We start from the raw sequence: 27,706 nt of genomic DNA, 5'->3' as shown, positions 1-27,706 counted from the left end.
ATAATACGTCCTCAGCCGTACACTTGGTACTCCAGATTGACCCATGTTCTGACATTGATCTCACACTTGGTACTCCAGATTGACCCATGTTCTGACATTGATCTCACACTTGTTACTCCAGGTTGCCCCAAGTTCTGACATTGATCTCACACTTGTTACTCCAGGTTGCCCCATGTTCTGACATTGATCTCACACTTGTTACTCCAGGTTGACCCAAGTTCTGACATTGATCTCACACTTGTTACTCCAGGTTGACCCATGTTCTGACACTGATCTCACACTTGTTACTCCAGGTTGACCCAAGTTCTCGCATTGATCTCACACTTGTTACTCCAGGTTGACCCATGTTCTGACACTGATCTCACACTTGTTACTCCAGGTTGACCCAAGTTCTCGCATTGATCTCACACTTGGTACTCCAGGTTGACCCAAGATCTGACATTGATCTCACACTTGTTACTCCAGGTTGACCCATGTTCTGACACTGATCTCACACTTGTTACTCCAGGTTGACCCAAGTTCTCGCATTGATCTCACACTTGGTACTCCAGGTTGACCCAAGATCTGACATTGATCTCACACTTGTTACTCCAGGTTGACCCAAGTTCTCGCATTGATCTCACACTTGTTACTCCAGGTTGACCCAAGATCTGACATTGATCTCACACTTGGTACTCCAGGTTGACCCAAGATCTGACATTGATCTCACACTTGTTACTCCAGGTTGATCCAAGTTCTGACATTGATCTCACACTTGGTACTCCAGGTTGACCCAAGATCTGACATTGATCTCACACTTGTTACTCCAGGTTGACCCAAGATCTGACATTGATCTCACACTTGGTACTCCAGGTTGACCCAAGATCTGACATTGATCTCACACTTGGTACTCCAGGTTGACCCAAGATCTGACATTGATCTCACACTTGTTACTCCAGGTTGACCCAAGATCTGACATTGATCTCACACTTGATACTCCAGGTGGACCCATGTTCTCGCATTGATCTCACACTTTTTACTCCAGGTTGACCCATGTTCTCGCATTGATCTCACACTTGTTACTCCAGATTGACCCATGTTCTGACACTGATCTCACACTTGTTACTCCAGGTTGACCCATGTTCTGACATTGATCTCACACTTGTTACTCCAGATTGACCCATGTTCTCGCATTGATCTCACACTTGTTACTCCAGATTGACCCATGTTCTGACACTGATCTCACACTTGTTACTCCAGACTGACCAATGTTCTGACACTGATCTCACACTATGTTTCAGGTTTTTGGTGTTGGTATTCCCAACCCGTATCGCCTGAGGCCGTACCTCGGAGCCAGAGTACCCATCAACAGTAGTTTTTCTCCTTTAATTCAAATGCATAATCCTCATAATAGAAGGCTACAGGTGAGTGGTACATCGTTTTGTTGCCAATGCCACATTATCTATACTTTCATGCAGCATGGGGAGTCAGGGCGCCCTATCGTATAAGGCAACGCATTTTCGCTGTGCAGAGTTGCTCGTTGGTTTCACCAAAGTATTGAACATCTGAATCATGCATCACTTCAGGTTTTCCTCGCACGTTAAACTGACACGCTGTGATATGATTGAATAATGTTCAAATCTAAATCCATCCCTAACTTTGATATTTAAACGTAGCAATAGATGGAAATAATAGACTTGGCGCCTATTTTAGACGATAGATAACCTTGATAGTTTACGAAGTGCCTCAGTTGTCTAATACGCGCAACTAGCTGCGCAGCTTGGGCATGACAGAAACCTAGGTTATGTTTCAAGGTTTTGTCAGCAAAATGTTTGGTTCCTACATGGCCAATGCCAAGTAGGACCTATTGTCAGTGGCACCTGGTCTTGGCACCTGGTCTGGGCACCTGCTCATCGTCGCCATCTCTCTCTGTCCCCAGGTGCTGGAGATGTTTTCTAGTGAAGGAGACTTACATCTAGAACTCCCGTCAGGAGCAAAAGAGGCATCAAAAGAATTATGGGTAAAAAAAATTTAATTTAAAAGTGTGTTTAAAAATGAATTTTCGCCATTTGACCTTGATTGTTTTCTTCCTTGATTAATTTGACAGAAATTACATCCATTTGACCTTGATAGTTCTATCCCTTGATTGTCATGACAGGAATTTTAGCCATTTGACCTTGATAGTTCTCTCCCTTATTTACCTTGACAGGAATTACATCCATTTGACCTTGATAGTTCTATCCCTTGGTTGTCATGACAGGAATTTTAGCCATTTGACCTTGATAGTTCTCTCCCTTATTTACCTTGACAGGAATTACATCCATTTGACCTTGATAGTTCTATCCCTTGATTGTCCTGACAGGAATTTTAGCCATTTGACCTTGATAGTTCTCTCCCTTATTTACCTTGACAGGAATTACATCCATTTGACCTTGATAGTTCTATCCCTTGATTGTCCTGACAGGAATTTTAGCCATTTGACCTTGATAGTTCTCTCCCTTATTTACCTTGACAGGAATTACATCCATTTGACCTTGATAGTTCTATCCCTTGATTGTCCTGACAGGAATTTTAGCCATTTGACCTTGATAGTTCTCTCCCTTATTTACCTTGACAGGAATTACATCAATTTGACCTTGATAGTTCTATCCCTTGATTGTCCTGACAGGAATTTAGCCATTTGACCTTGATAGTTCTCTCCCTTATTTTCCTTGACAGGAATTACATCCATTTGACCTTGATAGTTCTCTCCCTTATTTACCTTGACAGGAATTTTAGCCATTTGACCTTGATAGTTCTCTCCCTTATTTACCTTGACAGGAATTACATCCATTTGACCTTGATAGTTCTCTCCCTTATTTACCTTGACAGGAATTTTAGCCATTTGACCTTGATAGTTCTCTCCCTTATTTACCTTGACAGAAATTACAGCCATTAGACCTTGATAGTTCTCTCCTTTGATAACCTTGACAGGAATTTTAGCCATTTGACCTTGATGGTTCTCTCCCTTATTTACCTTGACAGAAATTACAGCCACTAGACCTTGATAGTTCTCTCCTTTGATAACCTTGACAGGAATTACAGCCATTTGACCTTGCTAGTTCTCTCCTTTGATAACCTTGACGGAACGTACAGCCATTTGACCTTGATAGTTCTCTCGTTTGATAACCTTGACAGGAATTACAGCCATTTGAGACTAAGCCTGTGATGCGGGCCAACTTTGTGGGTCGTGTAGAAAACAACCACACAGCATTTATCAGGATAAAAACAAACCAGGAGAGTGACTCCGAGATGCTGATACTGCCGGTGGAGGTGGAGGTGTCTTCAGGTAAGTCCGCTGTCAAGTCTGCAACACAGAGTGTCAATTTGAAAGTAAACTTATATACATATAAACATGTTGATACAGCAATATTATCATAAATGGAATGATACAGAAACTAGAGCCCTGATGCATTCATTGTCCGATATTAATATGTGTTGTCAGATATGAAGTAGAGCCTCAAAATGAGTTTTTGACGTCTTGGTATGGTGTCCTACAATTTATGGTGTTTCCTCACCATAAATGAGACATTCAATTCATTTGACCATGTTTATTTACTATTATTGCCCCAAATTGTCGTTTACCATCTTTGTGAGCAGATGGAGTAAATTCACTAGACATTGGCTTAAGACAAGTAGCAACAGTCACAAAAGGACTAAATTACCGTATTCGACGTAATAAGCGTCTCGCTCTAATAAGCGCCCACCGCGATATTTGCTAATATATTGGCACGTGAACGATCCCAATTAGCACCCCATCGGATTGAACAATGTAATCAAGACTTATTCATTCGCGCATAATACGCACTCCTGTGTTATATGCACCATTAATTATGGGCAATTAAATTCTGGAAAAATATATCTGCCGTACATAAACATTTCAGGCTGTCAGCATAAACCACTAAATTTATCTTTCAACACTGTTTTTTTTTCACTAAAATAATATTCTAATAAGAGCCTCCTATTTCTAATTTTGAGAGCGCCCTGGGCGCTTATTACGTCGAGTAGGGTATTTTGCTTTTTAACTGCATGAGGTTTAGAAAATATGATAAACAAGGATGATATATTGTAATCATTAGAATCATTAACTATTTCACAAGCCTTAAATGTATTGTGTTCTTTGAACAACTGTCTGTAGTTCTATCTATGGTAAGTGTAATTGATACAGACGTATATGCTTTTGTTGAAAGATCCATACTGTCATTTCAATCAATAACATCTTAAATTACAAAAAGCAGAATTTATACATCATCACTCCAGTCATGTTCAACTCTGAATTCCGTGTCTAGAAACAGTGGCAATTTGAATCTTGTTAAAAGTGAGATAAAGGGGAGTTAATCAAGTGATGGCTTGTCATGTATATGTATCTCTGTGTCGCCCTGATGGCACATACTGTTGCTCATACTGTAGCACATTAAATTTACGACATGGGTACAATGTGTTTAGACCATTTCTGATATCCCCTGCCATTATATTGCTGAAATATTGCTAAAAGCAACGTAAAACTAAACTCACTTACTCATACTGTTGTTCATACTGTTCCTCATACTGTTCCTCATACTCTCATGGGACTGACTGGACCACGCCCAGATCTTTATAGGCCAAGATCAGTATGTGACTGGAAAATTGCTGACTGCAGTGTTCAACAATATTCACTCACTCATTCTCATGGACAACAGTTCTCATGTCACACATGAATCACAAGTTATACAGTACATCTTGAGTTATGACATTATGTTTGTCCTTCCAGAGCCAGGGATATACTCACCGATAGAGATGATAGATTTTGGTATTTTGAGGACGCTTGACAAACCTAAAGTTGTGAAGTTGAACCTCATCAATACAGGAGCAAAACCTATACATATCTCCGTGAGTACCTGTAGTAGAACTCCCCATGTCTCTGTGAGTACCTGTAGTAGAAGTCCCCATATCTCTGTGAGTACCTGTAGTAGAGGTCCCCATATCTCTGTGAATACCTGTAGTAGAACTCCCCATGTCTCTGTGAGTACCTGTAGTAGAAGTCCCCATATCTCCATGAGTACCTCCAGTAGAACTCCCCATATCTCCATGAGTACCTGTAGTAGAAGTCCCCATATCTCCATGAGTACCTGTAGTAGAAGTCCCCATATCTCCATGAGTACCTGTAGTAGAGGTCCCCATATCTCTGTGAATACCTGTAGTAGAGGTCCCCATGTCTCTGTGAGTACCTGTAGTAGAGGTCCCCATATCTCTGTGAGTACCTATAGTAGAAGTCCCCGTATCTCCATGAGTACCCGTAGTAGAGGTCCCCATATCTCCGTGAGTACCTCCACTAGAACTCCCCATATTTCCGTGAGTACCTGTAGTAGAAGTCCCCATATCTCCATGAGTACCTCCAGTAGAACTCCCCATATCTCCATGAGTACCTGTAGTAGAAGTCCCCATATCTCCATGAGTACCTGTAGTAGAAGTCCCCATATCTCCATGAGTACCTGTAGTAGAGGTCCCCATATCTCCGTGAGTACCTGTAGTAGAAGTGCCCATATCTCCATGAGTAACTGTAGTAGAAGTGCCCATATCTCCGTGAGTACCTGTAGTAGAAGTGCCCATGTCTCCATGAGTACCTGTAGTAGAAGTCCCCATATCTCCATGAGTACCTGTAGTAGAACTCCCCATATCTCCATGAGTACCTGTAGTAGTAGTCCCCATATCTCCATGAGTACCTGTAGTAGTAGTCCCCATATCTCCATGAGTACCTGTAGTAGAAGTCCCCATATCTCCATGAGTACCTGTAGTAGAGGTCCCCATATCTCCGTGAGTACCTGTAGTAGAAGTGCCCATATCTCCATGAGTAACTGTAGTAGAAGTGCCCATATCTCCGTGAGTACCTGTAGTAGAAGTGCCCATATCTCTGTGAGTACCTGTAGTAGAAGTGCCCATGTCTCTGTGAGTACCTGTAGTAGAAGTGCCCCTATCTCCATGAGTACCTGTAGTAGAGGTCCCCATATCTCTGTGAGTACCTGTAGTAGAAGTCCCCATATCTCCATGAGTACCTGTTGTAGAAGTGCCCATGTCTCTGTGAGTACCTGTAGTAGAGGTCCCCATATCTCTGTGAGTACCTCCAGTAGAAGTTGGATCACTGAACTGAAGCAGTTAAGACATAAGGACATTAGTATGCTCTGTACGCCTTAGCCCAAGGTAAATACTTATAAACAAAGAATGGTTGAGATTTCCCATGTTGCGTCACAGTTTGGATGAATCATCTATTTATGACTCATTCTATTGGGAGAGCTTGTGTACCCTCCTTCACCTGTTCTCTCAATGTCTTCTCTCCCACAGAGTGTGAATGTGTCGCCTAGCAACGATGCTGTTAGCATAGACTTCCGACCTATAAAGTTGCAGCCAGACCCAGGGAGGCAGGTCACAGTTGCACATATCACATACAACGGTGAGTTGTCACACAAGTAGCACATATCACATACAACGGTGAGTTGTCACACATTTAGCACTTGTCACATACAACGGTGAGTTGTCACACATTTAGCACTTGTCACATACAACGGTGAGTTGTCTCACAAGTAGCACATGTCACATACAATGGGGAGTTGTCACACAAGTAGCACATATCACATACAACGGTGAGTTGTCACACAAGTAGCACATGTCACATACAACGGTGAGTTGTCACACAAGTAGCACATATCACATACAACGGTGAATTGTCACACAAGTAGCACATATCACATACAACGATGAGTTGTCACACAAGTATCACATGTCACATACAGTGGGGAGTTGTCACACAGGTATCACGTCACATACAACGGTGAGTTGTCAGACAAGTAGCACATGTCACATACCACGATGAGTTGTCACACAAGTAGCACATATCACATACAACGGTGAGTTGTCACACAAGTAGCACATGTCACATACCACGATGAGTTGTCACACAAGTAGCACATGTCACATACAACGATGAGTTGTCACACATATAGCACTTGTCACATACAATGGGGAGTTGTCACACAGGTAGCACATGTCCTTGAGCGATAAGTTGTCACACATATAACACATGTCACATACCACGATGAGTTGTCACACAAGTAGCACATGTCACATACAATGGGGAGTTGTCACACAAGTAGCCCATGTCACATACAACGGTGAGTTGTCACACAAGTAGCATATGTCACATACAATGGGGAGTTGTTACACAAGTAGCACATGTCACATACAATGGGGAGTTGTCACACAAGTAGAACATGTCACATACAATGGGAAGTTGTCACACAAGTAGCACATGTCACATACAATGGGGAGTTGTCACACAAGTACCATGGTTACCTACGTGGAACCCTCCTGCCAGTGTCGGCTCCCAACTGGGATCTGGGTGCTCATCAGCGACAGGGCAGTCGGGTAGCCTAGTGGTTCAAGCGTTTGCTCGTCACGCCGAAGAACCCGGGTTCAATTCCTGACGTGGGTACAATGTGTGAAGCTCATTTCTGGCGTCCACTGCCGTGATATTGCTGGAATATTGCTAAAAACGGCGTAAAACCATACTCACTCACTCACTCATCAGCGACAGAAATTGGCACTAGTCCTAAAGTCCTTGCCAAACTGCCCAACAGTTAGGTTTCATATAGGACTAGAAGAAATTTGCAATTTTTAAGGGTTTTGTTATGTGATATCATTATGAGGACTTGTGGACTCCCAACTGTTTGCGTCGCCGCTGACTGTCTTCATGGTCATGGCCCTTGTATTCCAACTGAAGCTTCTCCTGAACAAGAGCTAAGATCATGTTGACAGGGTATGTTGTCAGAACTTCCAGCAATAATGTTGAATATATTCGGTTACAGCTTGTACAAGTTTTGCATCCATGCTAACATGTGTGCCACAATCCATGGGATCATTGTCTCATCTGTTTAAGTGACTGTGGGGTGTAACTAGTAAACCCAAACAATCGGAATCGTAACATCATCGATTGGATGGAACTTGTACTATCATAGCAATGCCGGCAAACAAACAACTCCACATGCATCGTGATCCTGTAATACTATTACAACCATTTCAGTTTTATATAACTTAGTTTTCTATCATTAGTAACATGGGTGTATATATCTTTGTAAAAGAAATCTCATTTTTATCAAGTTTGCAAAATATTTCATTTGATAAACTTTCTGACATTGGCCTGTTGTTGACAAGCCGACCAACATAAGAAACATGTTTGGCCGTGGCCTAACTCATGACTTGTTCAGTTGAACAAAGTCAACAAACACTGCAAATAATTACAAATATTTTATGATATGCAAAATCTGAACTTATATTCATTATAGGAAAACCATTCAGTAGAGAAATAATGCAAAAATACTCACAATTTAACAGTCGTTGCTGAAACCGGAAGCACATACCGCATCTCACTCATTGAGGCAAAATATGCAAAATTTTATCAAACTACCATCGATATTTTCCCGAAAAAGATTCATCAGAAATTACATAATTTAATATCTATCATCAACTGTTTACAATGATTGACCTGGGTAGCAGTCTCCACTCTGATGTTGTATATTTCTTCATGATTGCTGCCAATGCTTAACATCAATTGTTCGTATTTCTGCAAAGTTTGTGTTCACTTTGGTCTTAACCTTGGTATGATTGAAAACATCAGGATATTTTTATATAGTAATGTGTAGTTTTCTATTAGGAACAAATGTGTAAAGTAATTCTTCAATTGGCCTTTGTCTTATGAAGCAACGACTGTTTGAAATCACCCACCCTCTTTAGAGCGCCTTATGCTAAACTTAATGCAGCAGGCAGGCGTAAGAAGTGTGAAAACAATTATATACTATATAATCTATATACTGCAGTGAACCTCTCACAAGGGCTTGCTTTAAAGCATAAGTAGTCGCCTCTCTACTGAAGTGATCCTTATGTCAGTAGAGGTGCCTGACATTGAACATGATGGTCCTAATACATCAATCTGGTCTTGTTATGGCTTATGATAAACAGCTGTATTATGAATAAACATTTTTCTTTCCAGCTGTCAAAGCATTTCACCCGAAGCAGTGGTCTGGGAAACTTGTCATCAGAACAAAGAACAACTTCCACAAACTGATAATCCCCTTCCGGGCAAATGTCCTGCATGGGTAGGAACGTTTCCAGTCTCTTCTTGTAACATGAAACTGTGTTTGTCCATTATACATGAAACTGTCTTTGTCTACTATACATGAAACAGCTGTGTTTGTCTACTATACATGAAACAGCTGTGTTGGTCTACTATACGTGAAACAGCTGTGTTGGTCTACTTTACATGAAACAGCTGTGTTGGTCTACCATGTATGTGAAACAGCTGTGTTGATCAACTATACATGAAACAGCTGTGTTGGTCTACTATGTATGTGAAACAGCTGTGTTGGTCTACTTTACATGAAACAGCTGTGTTGGTCTACTATACATTAAACATCTGTGTTGGTCTACTATGTATGTGAAACAGCTGTGTTGGTCTACTATACATGAAACAGCTGTGTTGGTCTACTTTACATGGAACAGCTGTGTTGGTCTACTATGTATGTGAAACAGCTGTGTTAATCAACTATACATGAAACAGCTGTGTTGGTCTACTATGTATGTGAAACAGCTGTGTTGGTCTACTTTACATGAAACAGCTGTGTTGGTCTACTATACATTAAACATCTGTGTTGGTCTACTATGTATGTGAAACAGCTGTGTTGGTCTACTATGTATGTGAAACAGCTGTGTTGGTCTACTATACATGAAACAGCTGTGTTGGTCTACTATGTATGTAAAACAGCTGTGTTGGTCTACTATGTATGTGAAACAGCTGTGTTGGTCTACTATACATGAAACAGCTGTGTTGGTCTACTATGTAGGTGAAACAGCTGTGTTGGTCTACTGTACATGAAACAGCTGTGTTGGTCTACTATGTATGTGAAACAGCTGTGTTGGTCTACTATACATAAAAAAGCTGTGTTGGTCTACTATGTATGTGAAACAGCTGTGTTGGTCTACTATACATGAAACAGCTGTGTTGGTCTACTATGTATGTGAAACAGCTGTGTTGGTCTACCCTGTATGTGAAACAGCTGTGTTGGTCTACTAAGTACATGAAACAGCTGTGGTTCATACATGCGAGACCTACATATGTGGACTATGTGTGAGTAATATAGAAATAGTAGAAATTGGCACTAGTCCTGTTGTCCTACCCAAATTGCCCATTAGTTAAGGTACATAAGGACGAGTTGAAATTTGCCTTTTTTAAGGTTTTTGCTATATGTTATCTTTATAAGGACTATTGGAGTAAAAATTGTAGTTTCTATCGCTGAATATGTGTGAGACCTATGTGTGACTACTACATGTGGGACCTGTGTGTGAGTACTACATGTGAGACCTATGTGTGAGTACTACATGTGGGACCTGTGTGTGAGTACTACATGTGAGACCTATGTGTGACAACTACATGTGAGACCTATGTGTGACTACTACACGTGAGACCTATGTGTGAGTACTACACGTGAGACCTATGTGTGAGTACTACATGTGAGACCTATGTGTGACAACTACATGTGAGACCTGTGTGTGACAACTACATGTGAGACCTGTGTGTGAGTACTACATGTGGGACCTGTGTGTGAGTACTACATGTGGGACCTGTGTGTGAGTACTACATGTGAGACCTATGTGTGAGTACTACATGTGAGACCTGTGTGTGACAACTACATGTGAGACCTATGTGTGACTACTACACGTGAGACCTGTGTGTGAGTACTACACGTGAGACCTATGTGTGAGTACTACATGTGAGACCTATGTGTGACAACTACATGTGAGACCTATGTGTGACAACTACATGTGAGACCTGTGTGTGAGTACTACATGTGGGACCTGTGTGTGAGTACTACATGTGGGACCTGTGTGTGAGTACTACATGTGGGACCTGTGTGTGAGTACTACATGTGAGACCTATGTGTGACAACTACATGTGAGACCTATGTGTGACTACTACACGTGAGACCTATGTGTGACAACTACATGTGAGACCTATGTGTGACTACTACATGTGAGACCTATGTGTGACAACTACACGTGAGACCTATGTGTGAGTACTACATGTGAGACCTGTGTGTGAGTACTACACGTGAGACCTATGTGTGACAACTACATGTGAGACCTATGTGTGACAACTACATGTGAGACCTATGTGTGACAACTACACGTGAGACCTATGTGTGAGTACTACATGTGAGACCTGTGTGTGAGTACTACACGTGAGACTTATGTGTGACAACTACATGTGAGACCTATGTGTGACTACTACACGTGAGACCTATGTGTGAGTACTACACGTGAGACCTATGTGTGAGTACTACATGTGAGACCTATGTGTGAGTACTACACGTGAGACCTATGTGTGACTACTACACGTGAGACCTATGTGTGAGTACTACATGTGAGACCTATGTGTGAGTACTACATGTGAGACCTGTGTGTGACTACTACACGTGAGACCTATGTGTGAGTACTACATGTGAGACCTATGTGTGAGTACTACACGTGAGAGCTATGTGTGAGTACTACATGTGAGACCTATGTGTGAGTACTACATGTGAGACCTATGTGTGAGTACTACATGTGAGACCTATGTGTGAGTACTACATGTGAGACCTATGTGTGACAACTACATGTGAGACCTATGTGTGAGTACTACATGTGGGACCTGTGTGTGAGTACTACATGTGGGACCTGTGTGTGAGTACTACATGTGAGTACTGTGTGTGAGTACTATGTGAGACCTGTGTGTGAGTACTACGTGAGACCTATGTGTAGTACTACATGAGAACTGTGTGTGAGTACTACATGTGAGACCTATGTGTGAGAACTGTGTGTGAGTACTACATGTGAGACCTACGTGTGAGTACTACATGAGAACTACGTGTGAGTACTACATGTGAAACCTACGTGTGAGACCTATGTGAGTACTAAATGTGAAACCTACGTATGAGAAATATGTGTGAGTACTACATGTCAGTACTACATGTGAGACCTACGTGTGAGTACTACGTGAGACCTATGTGTGAGTACTACATGTGAGACCTCCGGGAGACCTATGTGTTAGTACTACATGTGAGGCCTACGTGTGAGTACTACGTATGAGTACTACATGTGAGGCCTATGGGAGACCCATGTGTGAGTATTGCATGTGAGTACTACGTGAGACCTAAATGAGACCTAAGTGTGAGTACTACTTGTGAGGCCTACGTGTGAGTACTACGTGTGAGTACTACGTGTGAGACCTACATGTGAGTACTACATGTGAGACCTACGTGTGAGTACTACGTGAGACCTTTGTGTTTGTACTACATGTGAGACCTCTGGGAGACCTATGTGTTAGTACTACATGTGAGGCCTACGTGTGAGTACTACGTATAAGTACTACATGTGAGGCCTACATGTGAGGCCTATGGGAGACCCATGTGTGAGTATTGCATGTGAGTACTACGTGAGACCTAAATGAGACCCAAGTGTGAGTACTACTTGTGAGGCCTACGTGTGAGTACTACGTGTGAAACCTACGTGTGAGGCCTACATGTGAGCCCTACATGTGAGTACTACATGTGAGACCTGTGTGTGAGTCCTTCATGTGATTCCTGTATGTGAGTCTAAAGTCCGCCTGACTGATGTGTCAGTCCTGTGCATGAGTCTGACATGGGTGGTTGTGTTGTGTTGCAGGTCACTGGTATACAATGTCAACACCACCTACTACTTTAGTGCAAAAGCCCTGAAGAACGTCACACGGCCGATGATGTTCACAAACACCTTCAATTTCTCCATAGTCATCTTCAACGTCACACTTCCTGCTGACGTAGCCCAGTTCTTTTCTGTAAGTGCATACATGTCATACAGGTGAATCTAGTTGGGATGTAGTGCTTGATCAGACTTTCATACTTGTTCATCATGCTCTTTCTCGCCACAAGAATTGTATGGTATTGTGACATCACTTTGTAATATTATTGTGTGCCCCCTTTGTAACATTACCTGCACAGATGTTTTGTATGCAGCACAACTCTATAGCTGTGTTGTACCCACTGATATTATCTTTTTGTTCTCTTGTTTTGTATATAGGCCGGAGGCCTTTAGTACATAAAACATCTTAACTCTTGACTCACTCTTGACTATCATACATTGCAGTTATCTATGGGCCGATCACAATACTTCATTTAGAATTTGAAATATTATTGGTTAACATTGAGAATACACTTGATTATCTGAAGTTATGATGAAGAAATCAAAAGCATGTGTATTAGTAGATTTTCAATGCATGACAATGCACGACAATGCACAACAATGCATGACAATGCACAACAATACAGGACAATACATGACAACACTTGGTGTGTTTGTTGCAGATCTTCAACTTTACTCAGCCTGTGTTGCTGCAACCCCAGCAAATGGCCACGCCCTTCCTGGTCAAGTTCCATCCCAACGAGACGCAGCTGCACTTCAACACAGTGCTCACTATACACTCAAATGCATCCACCTTCCAGATTCCTATCATCGTCTATAACGGGCTGTTCAAGGTAGTGGCACATTAAACCGGAATATTACATGTGATATAACATCAGTTTATGCGAGGATATTACATGTGTTATAACATTGCTATATACAGGATGTTACATGTAACACTACATCATGATGTACCAGGTTCTTACATTTTATACAGCATCGATATATATATGTATATATATATGTATATATACCAGTATGTTATGGTGGGTATAACATGTTTGTTTGTTGTTTAACACCGCACTCAGCAATAATCCAGCTATATGAAGGTGGTCATGAGCATCGATCCACTCAATTTGAATTGATGACAGTATAACTTAGAGGGTGTTTGTCTTACTGTATGCTTGTAGGATTGTCTTACTGTATGCTTGTAGGATTGTCTTACGGTACCCTGGGGGGTGTTGTCTTACGGTACCCTGGGGGGTGTTGTCTTACGGTACCCTGGGGGGGGGGGGGGGGGGGTCTTAGTGTATGCTGGGGGGGGGGGGGGGGTGTCTTAGTGTGTGCTGGGGGGTTTGTCTTAGTGTCTGCTGGGAGGTTTGCCTGACTGTATGCAGGAATGTTTATGTGTTTTTGCCGTTGATGTTTACTGCATGTGATGTCCTTTTCAGGTTATACATCATCGGCCAGAGAAGTTCAAAGGGCAACTTGATTTCGGTACTATGGGAGTAGGAGAAAGTAGAAGTATGATTTTTACTGTGCGCAACGACAACCCAGTGGATGTGAGTATAGAAATTAGCAGGGTAATAAATATAGAGATGTCTGGGAAATGTAGACTGTTGTCTTTCTGTATGCAGGGAAATGAAAACTGTCGGGAGATGTCAGGGAAATGAAAACTGTCGGGAGATGTCAGGGAAATGTAGACTGTCGGGAGATGTCAGGGAAATGAAAACTGTCGGGAGTTGTCAGGGAAATGAAAACTGTCAGGAGATATCAGGGAAATGAAAACTGTCGGGAGATATCAGGGAAATGTAGACTGTTGGCAGATGTCAGGGAAATGAAAACTGTCGGGAGATGTCAGGGAAATGAAAACTGTCGGGAGATGTCAGGGAAATGTAGACTGTCGGGGGATGTCAGGGAAATGAAAACTGTCGGGAGATGTCAGGGAAATGTAGACTGTCGGGAGATGTCGGGAAATGTAGACTGTCGGGAAATGTAGACTGTCGGGAGATGTCAGGGAAATGTAGACTGTCGGGAGATGTCAGGGAAATGTAGACTGTCGGGGGATGTCAGGGAAATGTAGACTGTCGGGAGATGTCAGGGAAATGTAGACTGTCGGGAGATGTCAGGGAAATGTAGACTGTCGGGAGATGTCAGGGAAATGTAGACTGTCGGGAGATGTCAGGGAAATGTAGACTGTCGGGAGATGTCAGGGAAATGTAGACTGTCGGGGGATGTCAGGGAAATGTAGACTGTCGGGAGATGTCAGGGAAATGTAGACTGTCGGGGGATGTCAGGGAAATGTAGACTGTCGGGGGATGTCAGGGAACTATAAATGCAGAGTTGGCCTCATTAGACTGTCAGTGACCTACATTTCCTTGAGTTGTGGTACAAACATTACAATGTTGGGCTGCTGATCAAGCTGCCAGCATCACCTGGGTTATCTGTGTCACGCAGTGTGAAATGCAAGTAAACATCTGCATGGTTGGGAAACATTTAGCTGTACAGAGTATGTAGTGTGTAGTTTGTTCACCCGTTGTGTTTGTGTGCAGGTTGTGGTGGGTGAGTTTAGTTCCAATATGAACCGTACCACAGTCGAGATCCTTGGTATGGAGCGAGGGAACGGGACGACCCTCACCCGGGTACACAACAAGTCAGAGATAGACACAGATCCGGTGAGTCACAAGGCGCATCCACACTGACTGTACAGAAATCTGTCACATCTTCCAACAAGATGTCCACTATTTCTGTTCCTAACTGATGTTTTCAAAATGAACACAACACAATCACGCTGTTTTGAGTAATTATGGTTGAATATTTAAAACTGCCACTCAGAGGGTGTCATACCAAAAGATGATTGTATTTGTTACATCTCCTTGCGCAAGGAATAGGGGATAAGAAGCGGACTGACTGAGTGGGAAAGCCATGTAAAACTGCAGCATGGATCTTTATGTGCTAGCACTATAAAACATGCACACATGCACACACACACACACACTCACAATACTCATGAATGTTACATTACATCCCTATCATCTCACCTGTATTGAGCCTGAGTAACTTTGCTCTTGGTCCGGTAAGCTTGCTTACACTAGAGGATGTCAAGACTAGTCAAACTGGAATCATGTTTGTCTGTTGCAGCTGGTGATCAAGCCCTACCACTTTGCTGTGTTCAGTGTTAATGTTGTTGCGCCCAACGAGGAGGGGGCGTATGCAGCCGAGGTGTTGATAGTCACACAATTTCAGGTAGGAACATGCTCTCATCAAGACATCTCTTTGAGGCAGTGTTGTCATCACTGAGTTGGTGTAAGGTAGTGTTGTCATCACTGAGTTGGTGTCAGGCAGTGTTGTCATCACTGAGTTGGTGTAAGGCAGTGTTGTCATCACTTAGTTGGTGTAAGGCAATGTTTTCATCACTTAGCTGGTGAAAGGCAGTGTTTTCATCACTGAGTTGGTGTATGGTAGTGTTGTCATCACTGAGTTGGTGTAAGGTAGTGTTGTCATCACTGAGTTGGTGTAAGGCAATGTTGTCATCACTGAGTTGGTTCAAGGCAATGTTTTCATCACTGAGTTGGTGTAAGGCAATGTTGTCATCACTTAGTTGGTGTAAGGCAATGTTGTCATCACTGTGCTGGTGTAAGGCAGTGTTGTCATCACTAAGTTGGTGTAAGGCAGTGTTGTCATCACTTAGTTGGTGTAAGGCAGTGTTGTCATGGCTGTGTGCCCTGTTTGTGAAAGGCAGTGTTGTCATCACTGAGTTGGTGAAAGGCAGTGTTGTCATCACTTAGTTGGTGAAAGGCAGTGTTGTCATCACTGAGTTGGTGTAAGGCAGTGTTGTCATCACTGAGTTGGTGTAAGGCAGTGTTGTCATCACTGTGTGCCCTGTTGGTGTAAGGTAGTGTTGTCATCACTGAGTTGGTGTAAGGCAGTGTTGTCATCATTTAGTTGGTGTAAGGTAGTGTTGTCATCACTGAGTTGGTGTAAGGTAGTGTTGTCATCACTGAGTTGGTGTAAGGCAGTGTTGTCATCACTTAGTTGGTGTAAGGTAGTGTTGTCATCACTGAGTTGGTGTAAGGTAGTGTTGTCATCACTGAGTTGGTGTAAGGCAGTGTTGTCATCACTTAGTTGGTGTAAGGCAATGTTGTCATCACTGTGCTGGTGTAAGGCAATGTTTTCATCACTGAGTTGGTGTAAGGCAATGTTGTCATCACTTAGTTGGTGTAAGGCAATGTTTTCAACACTGAGCTGGTGAAAGGCAGTGTTGTCATCACTTAGTTGGTGTAAGGCAGTGTTGTCATCACTTAGTTGGTGTAAGGCAATGTTGTCATGGCTGTGTGCCCTGTTGGTGAAAGGCAGTGTTGTCATCACTTAGTTGGTGAAAGGCAGTGTTGTCATCACTGAGTTGGTGTAAGGCAGTGTTGTCATCACTGAGTTGGTGTAAGGCAGTGTTGTCATCACTGTGTGCCCTGTTGGTGTAAGGTAGTGTTGTCATCACTGAGTTGGTGTAAGGCAGTGTTGTCATCATTTAGTTGGTGTAAGGTAGTGTTGTCATCACTGAGTTGGTGTAAGGTAGTGTTGTCATCACTTAGTTGGTGTAAGGTAGTGTTGTCATCACTGAGTTGGTGTAAGGTAGTGTTGTCATCACTGAGTTGGTGTAAGGCAGTGTTGTCATCACTGTGTACTGTGGGTGTAAGTCACTATTCATGAACTACTTGTGGTTTTTTTCAGGATATTTTTATACCAGTGACTCTGCGTACAGCTGAGGGGAGCCTTCATGCCATTCCAGACAAATTTGTTTTTGATAAGGTTTACCCTGTAAGTAGAAAGTCTTTCAGTCTTTGATTAAATCCAAGTATTCCTAAGTTTAAGATTATCTTCTCATTCAGTTAGAATATTGCAGACTGCAGTTCAACAACAAACAAACTGAACGTGGATGTAATTCTCCTCACCCTCGACGACATATAATGAGGAGGAATTGAGGAAGGAATATGGTCATTGTCTAGCTGTGTATTCATTTCTTGAGTATAGCTTGAAAACTACATAAAATAACTTTTTGTTCTTGTTGGGGCTGGGAGGATTTGCCATCATCTGATGTGTGTTTTTGTTGCAGGGTAAAATTCCCTACAAAGTGCTACAGATACACAGTACATTCAGCGAGTACATGGAGGTGACCCAGGTGATGTTCCAGCCTGCAGACAGGAGGTTCTACTTTGTCCCCCAGAACCACAACACAGTTCTACTTCAGCCCCACGAGCATAATGTTGTGAGTAGTCTTGTCCCCTAGAACCACAACACAGTTCTACTTCAGCTCCACGAGCATAATGTTGTTAGTAGTCTTGTTCCCCAGAACCACAACACAGTTCTACTTCAGCTCCACTAGCATAATGTTGTGAGTAGTCTTGTCCCCCAGAACCACAACACAGTTCTACTTCAGTTCCACGAGCAAAATGTTGTGAGTAGTCTTGTTCCCCAGAACCACAACACAGTTCTACCTCAGCTCCACGACCATAATGTTGTGAGTAGTCTTGTTCCCTAGAACCACAAAACGGTTCTACTTCAGCTCCACAAGCATAATGTTGTGAGTAGTCTTGTTCCCCAGAACCACAACACAGTTCTACTTCAGCTCCACTAGCATAATGTTGTGAGTAGTCTTGTTCCTCAGAACCACAACACAGTTCTACTTCAGCTCCACGAGCATAATGTTGTGTGTAGTCTTGTCCCCCAGAACCACAACACAGTTCTACTTCAGCTCCACGAGCATAATGTTTTTGAGTAGTCTTGTTCCCCAGAACCACAACACAGTTCTACTTCAGCTCCACGAGCATAATGTTGTGAGTGCCATTAGTCTCCCTCATTCATATCCTGGAAATTTCCCTGTTGGAAGGAATTTGTCCCTGAAATGTAAATTCCTCTTGAGTCCTGTTTTTCTGTAGTGTTCAATAGTTTATGAAAAGTTGATATGTCACTGTGATTTTGTGCTTTGTATCTTTTCAGGTTGGAAAAATTTATTTTGACCCTAAAAGGGGTTGCCAAGAAGATTGTTACGTTGGTTTACCAACATACGTACCTGGTAAGTAGGAAGTTGCTGCAAGGTGTCGCGTGTTGTCGAGAGTTTGAGCTTCACCAGTGTTTGCATTGGTCTCCTGTTGATTGTACGGTCCAGCAGTCTTTCAGAACCTGGGTCAAACCAGGTCTCCTGATGATCGTACGGTCCAGCAGTCTTTCAGAACCTGGATCAAACCAGGTCTCATGTTGATTGTACGGTCCAGCAATCTTACAGAACCTGGATCAAACCAGGTCTCCTGTTGATTGTACGGTCCAGCAGTCTTACAGAACCTGGATCAAACCAGGTCTCATGTTGATTGTATGGTCCAGCAATCTTACAGAACCTGGATCAAACCAGGTCTCCTGTTGATTGTACGGTCCAGCAGTCTTACAGAACCTGGATCAAACCAGGTCTCATGTTGATTGTACGGTCCAGCAGTCTTACAGAACCTGGATCAAACCAGGTCCCCTGTTGATTGTATGGTCCAGCAGTATTTGAGTGAGTGGGAGGAAAGCCCAAAGTGATGCAGGTCTCAGACATTTGCCACTTGGTGAAACCCATGAGCATGGGTATTATGCTGACAAACCTAGAAACATAATCGGGGCGAACTGGGATTCAAACCCACAATCATAGGTTTCTTGTGTGCCCAAGGGATGCAACTCTGCACAGCGAATTGCTGGCGTCTTAGACGACTGGTCCAGCCTGGGTCACACCAGGTCCCCAGCACTCCATTGCTTGTTGTACCAGACACTATAATGGGTTAGGTGGTCAGGGGACTTGGTTGTAGGAGTGTTATTGTTCCTTTTATGCAGGCTGGTCTGCAGAGTGGACTCCTGTTTAGACTAGATCCCTGGAGACCTATGCTTGTAGTAGGAGTCAATTTAATAAAATGAGTGATCAGATTCATTGACTTGGTGTCATTCTACCATGACATTGTTGAATGCTTGATTCTGATTGGTTAAAAAGATGTTTCCTTTTTGCTACGGAAACCCCCTTTAAATAGATTAAGCCTTTTCACACAAAAATCGTGCATATGTATACATCGATATCGATAGCCTACATATCAATCCATAAAAGATGGCAGCCGATAACCCATCATTCGATCTCGGATTGCTTATGGATGTTTTTGGTGATGATTTTGACTTGCAAGAGGTTAATCCTGACTGGTTTGACGATGAGATGTCAATGGATGGATGTCAAAACCACGCATATATGCCACTGGTACCCTTTCCTGTCCCGTTGCTTCATTTAAACAGTATGTTTCAAAATTACATCCAGAAAACACTGCTCTCTTCCAAAGACCACGAAAACTCAAAAACACTCACTGGTACACCGCACAGGCACTTGGCCACAACAGTTTGTCCAAAATGATGAAATCAGTTTCAGAAGAGGCGAAGTTAGCAAAACACACACTAATCACTGTGTCAGGGCCACAACGTGAAATAATGAAATTGACAGGGCACAGAAACGAACAGTCCCTCGTGTCATATAATTGTCACTTCAGTCATAATTGACTCTTCTTCAGCTCAAAAAAGGCGGTATTCAGCCCTTCTCCAAGGTAGTAGCAACATCACACCAGCAGGGGTTGTTAGTCAACATGTTAATATTGAACAGCATCACACTCACAGTACTGGGTTGTCTTATGGTTTCCTGCCATACTTTAACAGCACTGTTACTGTTAACAATTTCTTTGGCAGCCATAACTGAGAGTGCAGTGTAGTGACAACCGGGACACGTTAGGACGGTTCTCAGTTCAGGGTGGGGAGGTATAATTCAAAGATTCACGCATTCAAAATAAGTGAAAGAGTGATATCTAATAAAGTTTGTTGAGAGAAAAATAATCGTTCATTTTTTTGTGTGACTTTTTCTGTAACCCATGAACAGGTAATTTCATTATTGAAACAACCGACAATGAAAGTAAAATATAACATATAATAAAATGTGTTTGAAGATATTTTATTCATGATAACATGGTGTTAACAAACCTTTTTGTGATCGATATCCATTGACATCTCCGTCAACCACCACCGTTAGAATTTGGCAGGAGGGGATTTGAAAGTCCATCAGAAAACACTCCCCTTCGAAAGTCCACGAAAACAATGTCCCAACTGAAGTGACAGCTTATCAAACTTGATGAAATTCATTTCAAAACACGCACAATTCAGAAAATCATACACAACGTACTATTTCTGGGCCACAAATGTCTAAGTTTGGTCACTATCTGGCTTTGGATCCGTGAAATCTTGAAATTGACAGGTCACACCATGCAGATTCCTCGTTTCAAAATATCCAGCTCGTCTGCAGCCTAAAAAGCGACTGTTCAGTCATATTCAGTTCCATTGGTAATCATATTGTGCCAGCAGGCTCGATCAGTGCCTGTAAATCTACAGGTTAATGTTGAACCACATCATAGATCGGGATTGTCATCTTGCTTCATTTAACTAGATCTAGTTACGGATAGTGTAAATACTGTCAGCCATTGACATCTATGAGGTGTGAGTAACCGTGATGTAGGTCAAGTTCTGCCACTTCCAAGTTCGGGGTGGAGAGGCATTTATTTTGATTTTATTATTGTTTACTGGGGGTAATTGCTAACTAGCTAATAACACTTACACATGTTAAATAAATAATAGAATGTTAATTCATAAAGTTTGTTGTAGAAATATATTCGTTGAGCATTTTAAAACCTTTTTCTACAACCTGTCACCCCTATAATAGAAATGATGGCATGTTCGATTTCCAAGAAATAACCTCTCTCGCTAAATTCTGAGAAAAGACAGGGTCAGCCGAAACAGTGTACCATAGGTTGGTAGAAATTAAAACATCTGCCTTTGGACTAAGTTTGGAGTGTTCTTTGTCAACTTTTGAAAAACTATGTGTTTTGAACACTTATTTTGAACTAAAGAGGTATCTACTCTACAGTAGGACTTCATCAATTCAAAACACAGTAGATTTATCTCCTAATTGTACCCAAACAGTGTGGATTGTTGCTCAGAATGTCAATCACTGGTTTGTCTGGTCCAGACCTGATTATTTACAGGCAACTATCATATAGCTGTAATATGATCGATTGTGGCATTAAACTTGACTGACGTACCACAGTAAGCATGTAAAAGTTGACAGAGATGCTTCAGGTGGTTAGGCTTGGTGACTGTCACTCTGTTGCTGCACAATACGTCCATATGACTAGACACACCTGACTGTTGTGTTACAGCTGGACACCAGTGGCTGCTGGGCCTGTCGCTGGACAAGGAGGTCGCGGACACGGACCAGTATCTATACACACGACTGCAGCAGAAGTGGGAGGAACTGGAACTCTCAGAAGAAAATACGTGAGTAGAGACTTGGAGAAACTTGGAAATGCAGAAGTTAAAGTGTTTCTTGTACTGATTCAGCAACTGATTGTCTTCAGCAACCCATGCTTGAGGGGACTAACAGGATCAGGTGGTCAGACTCGCTGACTTGGTTGATGTCTACCAGATCCTCATCTTGTTGAAAAGTTTGATGCACTAATGTGATAACGATGTTTTGTTTCTCTTTCAGAGCAAATGTTACAATAGAGTTAGACACAAACCAAGTTCGGGGTTTTTTATTCTCGGCTCAGGCACATCTGCACTGGCCATCCCTAGTGCGGAAATGCAAGATCAAGTTTCCCTTGACGCAGATAGGCAACATATCAGTAAGTAGCACCGATAGGCAACCCAGTTACCCATGACAGTTACCCAGTTAGGTAACATGATAGATACACAGTTAGGCAGCATGACAGTTACCCAGTTAGGCAACATGATAGATACACAGTTAGACAGCATGATAGATACACAGTTAGGCAGCTTGATAGATACACAGTTAGGCAGCATGAGATTTAAACAGTTAAGCAACATGATAGATACACAGTTAGGCAGCATGACAGTTACACAGTTAGGCAACATGATAGATACACAGTTAGACAGCATGACAGTTACACAGTTAGGCAACATGATAGATACACAGTTAGGCAGCGTGATAGATACAGTTAGGCAGCATGATAGATACACAGTTAGGCAGCTTGATAGATACACAGTTAGACAGCATGATAGATACACAGTTAGGCAGCATGATAGATACACAGTTAGGCAGCATGACAGTTACACAGTTAGGCAACATGATAGATACACAGTTAGGCAGCATGAGATTTAAACAGTTAGGCAACATGATAGATACACAGTTAGGCAGCATGATAGATTCACAGTTAGGCAGCATGATAGATTCACAGTTAGGCAGCATGACAGTTACACAGTTAGGCAACATGATAGATGGACAGTTAAGCAACATGATGGATACACAGTTAGGCAGCATGAGATTTAAACAGTTAAGCAGCATGATGGATACACAGCTAGGCAGCATGATAGATACAGTTAGGCAGCATGATAGATACAGTTAGGCAGCATGATAGATACACAGTTAGACAGCATGATAGATACAGTTAGGCAGCATGAGATTTAAATAGTTAAGCAACATGATGGATACACAGTTAGACAGCATGATAGATACACAGTTAGGCAGCATGACAGTTACCCAGTTAGGCAGCATGATAGATACACAGTTAGACAGCATGATAGATACACAGTTAGGCAGCATGATAGATACACAGTTAGACAGCATGATAGATACACAGTTAGACAGCATGATAGATACACAGTTAGACAGCATGATAGATACACAGTTAGGCAGCATGATAGATACACAGTTAGACAGCATGATAGATACACAGTTAGGCAGCATGATAGATACACAGTTAGACAGCATGATAGATACACAGTTAGGCAGCTTGATAGATACACAGTTAGGCAGCATGAGATTTAAACAGTTAGCAACATGATAGATACACAGTAAGGCAGCATGATAGATACAGTTAGGCAGCATGACAGTTACCCAGTTAGGCAACGTGATAGATACACAGTTAGACAGCATGATAGATACACAGTTAGGCAGCTTGATAGATACAGTTAGGCAGCATGATAGATACACAGTTAGGCAGCTTGATAGATACAGTTAGGCAGCTTGATAGATACACAGTTAGGCAGCATGAGATTTAAACAGTTAAGCAACATGATAGATACACAGTTAGGCAGCTTGATAGATACAGTTAGGCAGCATGATAGATGGACAGTTAAGCAACATGATGGATACACAGTTAGGCAGCATGAGATTTAAACAGTTAAGCAGCATGATGGATACACAGTTAGGCAGCATGATAGATACAGTTAGGCAGCATGATAGATACACAGTTAGACAGCATGATAGATACAGTTAGGCAGCATGAGATTTAAATAGTTAAGCAACATGATGGATACACAGTTAGACAGCATGATAGATACACAGTTAGGCAGCATGACAGTTACCCAGTTAGGCAGCATGATAGATACACAGTTAGACAGCATGATAGATACACAGTTAGGCAGCTTGATAGATACACAGTTAGACAGCATGATAGATACACAGTTAGGCAGCATGATAGATACACAGTTAGACAGCATGATAGATACACAGTTAGACAGCTTGATAGATACACAGTTAGACAGCATGATAGATACACAGTTAGGCAGCATGATAGATACACAGTTAGACAGCATGATAGATACAGTTAGGCAGCATGATAGATACAGTTAGGCAGCATGATAGATACAGTTAGGCAGCATGATAGATACACAGTTAGACAGCATGATAGATACAGTTAGGCAGCATGAGATTTAAATAGTTAAGTAACATGATGGATACACAGTTAGGCAGCATGATAGATACACAGTTAGGCAGCATGATAGATACACAGTTAGGCAGCATGATAGATACACAGTTAGGCAGCATGATAGATGGACAGTTAAGCAGCATGATAGATACACAGTTAGGCAGCATGATAGATTCAGAGTTAGGCAGCATGATAGATACACAGTTAGGCAGCATGATAGATGGACAGTTAAGCAGCATGATAGATACACAGTTAGGCAGCATGATAGATTCAGAGTTAGGCAGCATGATAGATACACAGTTAAGCAGCTTGATAGATACAGTTAGGCAGCATGAGATTTAAACAGTTAAGCAACATGAAAGATACACAGTTAGGCAGCTTGATAGATACAGTTAGGCAGCATGAGATTTAAACAGTTAAGCAACATGAAAGATACACAGTTAGGCAGCATGATAGATTCACAGTTAGGCAGCATGATAGATACAGTGATTCCTCACTATTGTGCTCTTCGATAAAGTGCTACCTCGGTTACTACGCAAGGTAACGCATGGCTCCCAAAATTTATGTACACTTTTTATACTGAGAGTTTTACACAGACATGATTGTATTGTTGTTCGTTGTTCATTTGCACATAACGCTTCTCATTGCATAATCAACTGTTTATCGCTGAATGGAGTTCTAATAATCGGTTTGAAAACATCCGCGGCAAGTCCCGGAAATACGATTGTTCTGCTAGTTAACTTTTCACACTATACATCCTTTGATCTTAGAAGCGCATGCATGCAATAAAAGTGAACCACAAGTGAAGTTTATATTCTAAATTAGTGGGCAATCCAATTTGAGGCAACACTGTCAACTCACATGTAGTTGCTGTCACAACACGACGGTCATTCCTTTTGATTCGGATCAAGTAACCATATCAAACCAATTAATCTGGCTTTAATGTGTATCTATATTTATATGAATGTGTATGAATGCGCACATGTAATACATTCTAGTGCTGGTAAAAACTCTCGTTTTCCGTATTTTAAGCAACATGACCAATCAATGCCACTGAAACACTCTGTACTCTTGCGTAATGATTTGTGATTGGCTCTTCACTTTTAACGTCTGATACTACCATTATTGACCATAGAGTACTTTCACATTGTAAATAATAACAAACGGCGAAAACATAATGGATATATTTTTTACACTATGAACCGTAAACAACTTGTATCATTGCAATGAGCGAGACAAGGCGAAGATCGTGAGATTGGCCGAGCGTGCTCCACCGCCTCTGCCTCGGTTAAACGGCTCATCGTCTATAACGCCCACCAATTATTTGGACCCCATTGGTAGCGTTTTAGCGAGGGACCACTGTACAAGGTTAGGCAGCATGAGATTTAAACAGTTAGGCAACATGATAGATACACAGTTAGGCAGCATGATAGATTCACAGTTAGGCAGCGTGATAGATACACAGTTAGGCAGCATGATAGATACACAGTTAGGCAGCATGAGATTTAAACAGTTAGGCAACATGATAGATACACAGTTAGGCAGCATGATAGATACAAGGTTAGGCAGCATGAGATTTAAACAGTTAAGCAACACTGCAGTGTCCTAGGGCATTACATTGGAGTCGTTTTAAAGATCAAGTTTATCATCATTTGATCCGTGTCTTTTTCTTGCCAATATCTCAAGAACAGCCTGGAATCAGCAGACATATTTTTGTTGAATTATCATCATGTCATCATAGACTTTTATGATTAATTTTATCATTGAGTTTACAAAGGGTCATCTTCAATATGGAAAGAATAGACTGACCTACCCTGAATGACATTATCCTTTACTTGTGAGCTGTTTAATGACTGAAATTCACGATTTGCTGCAACTTACAGAGATGTTTTGTCTTGCAGGTATCAGATTTTATAGTGGAGAACACGGGAGACCTGCCCGTTTTAATGCAGATCCTGCCCCTTCCTCTGTACCCAAACCCCCACACCATCCTGGATCTACTCAACTACAAGTAAGTCTCACCATGTGGAGCCAGCAACATCTCAGTCACAGTAATTGGGTTATTACTTTTGTTGCTTACTGCTCCAACTTTCTTGGAAACTCTTTTTAAATGTTACCTTATATTGATCTGAAGTGATCACTCAATGCAGTATCAGTAGGATAGACTGATGAAGGTAACAGTGTACCAGCAATGTTTCACACTGACATCAGTTGTGTGCCCAGTAAGTTACACTTAAGTGAACAATTTTTTTTTTGTACAAAATGCCTGCAATATATGACCTTTTCTTTTTTGTTTGATAGGCATTACTTAGAAGTTGACGGATGACAAGATAGACACAATTTTTATGGATAACAACTTCTTTAATACTGTGAATGAGGGACATTCTGCACTATGTCCCTCATTCAGTCTAGCTTGACAACGGTATAAGGATCTATACTGAAACGTCGCTTTTCACAGTATTAAAGAAGTTGTTATCCATAAAAATTGTGTCTATCTGGTCATGACCTTTTCTGCTGTGTAACTATAGTAACCGTTTCTGTGACATGTAACTATGGTAACCATGACTATTTCAGATTATCAGCTGACCTTACAGACTTTATAGAAACAGAAGACTTAGACACCTTCACTCTCCAGGACTTGGAGGAGTATAATGTAAGTTATCCTGTACAGATGTAACTCGTATCACAATCCTTGCCTCACAATCCTTGCCTCACAGTCCTTGCCTCACAGTCCTTGCCTCACAGTCCTTGCCTCACAGTCCTTGCCTCACTATCCTTGCCTCACTATCCTTGCCTCAGTCCTTGCCTCACTATCCTTGCCTCACTATCCTTGCCTCACAGTCCTTGCCTCACAGTCCTTGCCTCACAGTCCTTGCCTCACAGTCCTTGCCTCACTATCCTTGCCTCACAGTCCTTGCCTCACAGTCCTTGCCTCACAGTCCTTGCCTCACAGTCCTTGCCTCACTATCCTTGCCTCACTATCCTTGCCTCACAGTCCTTGCCTCACAGTCCTTGCCTCACAATCCTTGCCTCAGTCCTTGCCTCACAGTCCTTGCCTCACAGTCCTTGCCTCACAGCCCTTGCCTCACAATCCTTGCCTCACAGTCCTTGCCTCACAGTCCTTGCCTCACTATCCTTGCCTCACTATCCTTGCATCACAGTCCTTGCCTCACTATCCTTGCCTCACTATCCTTGCA

General features: G+C 42.0%; 1 protein-coding gene across 2 annotated transcripts in view; it reads left to right on the top strand.

Annotated features, from left to right (window-relative positions):
* LOC139450556 (transmembrane protein 131-like) overlaps window positions 1-27,706 on the top strand; it is a 97,467-nt gene that overhangs the window by 34,929 nt on the left and 34,832 nt on the right. For both annotated transcript variants that reach the window (XM_071232310.1, XM_071232309.1), the window contains exons 7-24: window positions 1,281-1,403; window positions 1,919-1,999; window positions 3,157-3,307; window positions 4,769-4,887; window positions 6,337-6,445; window positions 9,038-9,143; window positions 12,745-12,895; window positions 13,422-13,592; window positions 14,190-14,300; window positions 15,291-15,413; window positions 15,880-15,984; window positions 17,467-17,553; window positions 17,849-18,001; window positions 18,733-18,808; window positions 21,999-22,116; window positions 22,328-22,463; window positions 26,411-26,520; window positions 27,084-27,162. In XM_071232310.1, the coding sequence (XP_071088411.1) occupies window positions 1,281-1,403; window positions 1,919-1,999; window positions 3,157-3,307; window positions 4,769-4,887; window positions 6,337-6,445; window positions 9,038-9,143; window positions 12,745-12,895; window positions 13,422-13,592; window positions 14,190-14,300; window positions 15,291-15,413; window positions 15,880-15,984; window positions 17,467-17,553; window positions 17,849-18,001; window positions 18,733-18,808; window positions 21,999-22,116; window positions 22,328-22,463; window positions 26,411-26,520; window positions 27,084-27,162 (2,109 nt within the window). The remainder of the gene's footprint in view (window positions 1-1,280; window positions 1,404-1,918; window positions 2,000-3,156; window positions 3,308-4,768; window positions 4,888-6,336; window positions 6,446-9,037; window positions 9,144-12,744; window positions 12,896-13,421; window positions 13,593-14,189; window positions 14,301-15,290; window positions 15,414-15,879; window positions 15,985-17,466; window positions 17,554-17,848; window positions 18,002-18,732; window positions 18,809-21,998; window positions 22,117-22,327; window positions 22,464-26,410; window positions 26,521-27,083; window positions 27,163-27,706) is intronic.

The sequence above is a fragment of the Haliotis cracherodii genome, unplaced genomic scaffold, assembly GCF_022045235.1.
Source record: "Haliotis cracherodii isolate W230 unplaced genomic scaffold, xgHalCrac1.p SCAF_8, whole genome shotgun sequence".
NCBI lineage: Eukaryota > Metazoa > Mollusca > Gastropoda > Lepetellida > Haliotidae > Haliotis > Haliotis cracherodii.
Note: the sequence above shows the minus strand (reverse complement) of the source record. Positions and strands in the feature narration are given on the sequence as shown.